This window comes from Talpa europaea (assembly GCF_964194135.1).
Source record: "Talpa europaea genome assembly, chromosome: 1".
Lineage (NCBI taxonomy): Eukaryota > Metazoa > Chordata > Mammalia > Eulipotyphla > Talpidae > Talpa > Talpa europaea.
The window spans coordinates 8,061,861-8,066,070 of NC_140073.1; the positions used below are offsets into that span (position 1 = coordinate 8,061,861).

Consider the following 4,210-nt stretch of genomic DNA (forward strand, 5'->3'; position numbering starts at 1 on the left):
ATTGTAAAAGGAAATCCTGATATTTAAATGGATAAAGTTCGATGATGCGTAAGCACTGTGTCTTGTCCCATAGTGAGAGAGTACTTTCCAAGATAAATTTTCAGGTAAGGCTAATCACTATACAAGGAAGCAAGATTAATTCAGTGCCAATGAATAATGTTTATCTGTATGAAAGAGAAAATGAAGAGTACTATTTTCTGTTTTTTGAGAATGAAACCATTTCATCTTTCACCTTTTCTCAGCAGATGGTGCCAAGCAGGTCCATGGGAGGGGATGGAAACCTCACCTCTGTGACAATGTTTGTTTTCATGGGAATCTCAGAAGAGAAAGAGCTGCAGCTTAGTCTCTTTCCAGTCTTCCTGCTGATCTACCTTGTGACATTATTCTGGAACCTGGGTCTCATCATCCTAATCAGGATGGACTCCCACCTGCACACACCAATGTACTTTTTCCTCAGCGTCCTGTCATTTATAGACATCTGCTACACTTCTTCCATCAGCCCAAGGATGGTTGCAGACCTCTTCAAAGATAAAAAGATGATTTCTTTCGTTGCTTGTGCCACCCAGTGTTTTGTAGCTTCCTGGATGGCTCAGACTGAGTGTTGCCTCTTGGCCGCCATGGCCTATGACAGATACGTGGCCATTGGCAACCCTCTCCAGTACTCATCCATCATGGCCCCTGGGCTCTGTTGGAAGATGGTTGCTGGTGCCATTGGGTGTGGTTTCATTTGTGCTTTAGTTGAAATAGTCTCTGGCTTTGAGATGTACTATTGTGGGCCAAATGTCATCCAACATTTCTTCTGTAACATAACTGAAATTACTACTCTGTCTTGTTCTAATCCTTATATCAGTCAAATGAGTCTTTTTCTGGTAGCTATTTTTGTTGGGTTTGGGTCCTTACTTCTTATTCTGCTATCCTATGGATTCATTGCAACTTCAATATTGAAAATATCGTCCATCAAAGGTAGTGCAAAGGCCTTCAACACCTGTGCCTCCCACCTGGTGGTTGTGACTCTCTTCTATGGCACAGCCCTCTCTGTGTACATGCATCCTAGTTCCAGCCACTCCACAAAACAGAACAAGTTTCTGTCCGTGTTCTATGTTATCGTTATCCCCATGTTAAACCCTGTTATCTATAGTCTGAGGAACAAGGAGATCAAAGAGGCCCTCAGGAGAGTGATGAAGAGGACAACACATTTACCTAAGTAAGAATGATACTTGGTATGTTACCTGAAAAAGAAAGTAAAATATAATAAAGCAAAATAAAAACAATTTGTGGCCACAGATTTCTAGTCCTAATGAAGACAGTGGTCAGAATATGTAGTGTCCTTTTGTTGTTCATAAGAATATCTATCCAGGAAAGGTGAGAATCTGTTTTCTTGATTCCTGGTTCTTATCCTTAGTGGTCTCCATGAAGGGATCTATCTGAGCAGCAGTTCCAACATGGTGGGCAGCTTGAAAGCCTGTTTCTGTGATTAGACCCATGTAGATAGACCTTGTGCTTGAGAACAGAGGTTCTGATAGATTTTGCATGAAGAGGAACAAGAAGAACCTGGGAAGGCGCAAAAACTGTTCTTTCTCCTTTAAATTTCTTTTACTTAGCTGTCATTTATTTATACTCTTTTGTGAAGTAAAAGAATGTGTAAGTTAAATAATGAAAATTAAAAATTGAGAAAATGAACTCATTACAAATAATCCTGGAAAGGGAGGTATGGGGCTGGATTTTTGAACTTCAATACAGAACATAGGATAAGACTATGTTATTTTGTAAATCTCAATAATTAAGTAGAGAGAAGAAATGAAGACCATTTCCTTGATTGCCTAAATTATTATATTAGTGCCAATGTAAGTGATGTGATTGTGATGGTGTTAAAGACATTGTAGCCAGATTAAAAGCTGTTTTCAGTATTAGACCCATGTGATAAACCTTATGTTTTGAGAAGAGAGGTGTAGGTATCAGATGTAGAGAACTGGCAAGAACAGAGTCAACCACACAGACTGTTTATGTCACTGCTTTTCTGTATTTCTTTATTTATATTTTAATAAGAATTATTATAAATCATTAAAATGATGTATGGATAAACATATGAACAAATATTTTAAAAATCCAATTTATAATTTTAATACCAACAGAAACAGCAAAGTGAGTGAACATGAGTATGTGTGCAAGTGTATTATGAGAGTGTGTGTGTGTGTGTGAGAGAGAGAGAGAGAGAGAGAGAGGGAGAGGATGAGGAGGAGGAAAAAGAAGAAATGGAGGAGAAGGAGTATTTGGAGAAAGGGAGATGAGAGGTAAAAAGACTGGTCATGAATTTCTCTGAAATAACTCTTTACTCCATGTTATTCCTTGTCTCTCCTTGTGAGGTAATTGAAAAAAAATAGGCAGGGAAATTCCCTGAGGCTAGAAAGAAGTCACTCATCATATTCTGGGCCCATAACAGCAGGAACATGTTCCATGGAAGCTTCCCAAAAACCTAACAAGAGCTCAGAAATGATGGCTGCCATGTATTGTCTCTGGAAGTGTGTCCCAACCCCAGAGATGTGAGTCCCCAGAGGATTCAGGGCCTTCAGTTTTACCAGGGGTCAGAGAGTCATCAGACTAGGGAGTCCCATGAGACTCAGAGACAACCAAGAGAAATTACAAAAATGTAAGGGATCATGCTCAGCGAAATAAGCCAGAAAGAAAAAGAAAAATACCGGATGGTCTCACTCATAGCAGGAATCTAGAAAACTTAAATAAGGGACCAGGAAAATGAATAACTGTAAGAAAGTGAAAATCAAAATCAATAAACAACTATGAACCAGAGACACTCTATGGGTGGTGCGGGGCGGGGAGGGGAGGGATTGGGGTCAAAATAAGGGGGGTTGCAATTGTATGGGGAATATAAACATATTTATTTTAAAAAAAGAAATTACAAAAATGTACAAAAAGGATTTAGGGTTTATGACTGGTGTTCTATAAAATTAATGTATTTGCCTCATGCTCTCGAATTTCAAGATTTAATTTTTTTTTAAATTTTATTTTTATATTCCCCATACAATTGCAACCCCTCCATTCAGATCCCAATCCCTCCCCTCCCGCCCCCCACCCCCTCAAAAGTGTCTCTGTATCATAGTTTTTTGTTGATTTTGATTTTCACTTTCTTATAGTTATTCATTTTCCTGGTCCCTTATTTAAGTTTTCTAGATTCCAGCTATGAGTGAGACCATCTGGTATTTTTCTTTTTCTTTTTGGCTTATTTCGCTGAGCATGATCCCTTCCAGCGCCATCCATGTTGCTGCAAATTGCATGTGTTTATCTTTTTTGAATGCTGAGTAATATTCCATGGTGTATATGTACCACATCTTCTTGATCCAGTCATCTATTTTTGGGCATTTGGGCTGTTTCCAAAGCTTAGCTATTGTAAACAGTGCTGCTATAAATATAGGGGTGCAGGTGTTCTTTGGAATTGATGTATCTGTGTCCTTTGGGTAAATACCTAGGAGTGGAATTGCTGGATCATATGGAAGCTCTATGTTTAGTAGGTCCAGAAATCTCCACACAGCTCTCCATAGTGGCTAGACCAGTTTGAACTCCCACCAACAGTGCAGAAGAGTTCCTTTCTCTCCACACCCTCGCCAACATTTGTTGTTGCTACTTTTTTTAATATGTGCCATTCTCACTGGTGTGAGATGGTATCTCATGGTAGTTTTGATTTGCATTTCCCTGATTACAAGTGATGTTGAACATTTTTTCATATGCCTGTTGGCCATTTGCATTTCCTCTTCAGAGAAGTTTCTTTTTAGCTCTTCTGCCCATTTTTGGACTGGATTATTTTCTTTGTTGTTGTTGAGTCTCATCAGCTCTTTGCAGATTTTTGTGATCAGTCCTTTATCATTAGTGTTGGGTGCAAAAATGTTCTCCCAGTTGGTGGGGTTTCTCTTTGTTTTTGTTATTGTCTCTTTTGCTGTGCAGAAGCTCTTTAATTTGATGTAGTCCCAGCTGTTTATCTTTGCCTTCACTATCATTGCTTTGGGTGATGTGTCTGTAAAGATGTCTTTGATGTGCAAATCACGTAGTGTTTCACCCCTAGTTCCTTCTATATATTTTATGGTTTCAGGTCTTATGTCTAGTTCTTTAATCCATTTTGAGTTGATTTTTGTGTATGGTGTGAGGTAGTGGTCAAGCTTCATTCTTTTGCATGTAGCGACCCAGTTTTCCCAGCACCATT

The 4,210-nt window shown here is 38.9% G+C and overlaps 1 protein-coding gene across 1 annotated transcript; it reads left to right on the forward strand.

The window, feature by feature from the left end:
- Positions 1 to 245: 245 nt before the first annotated feature.
- Positions 246 to 1,208, forward strand: LOC311179319 (olfactory receptor 5A1-like; the record flags this gene model as incomplete). The annotated part of the gene is made up of 1 exon (XM_084246524.1): positions 246 to 1,208. One exon carries the CDS (start codon positions 246 to 248, stop codon positions 1,206 to 1,208), a length of 963 nt encoding a protein of 320 aa, XP_084102650.1.
- Between the last annotated feature and the right edge of the window lie 3,002 nt (positions 1,209 to 4,210).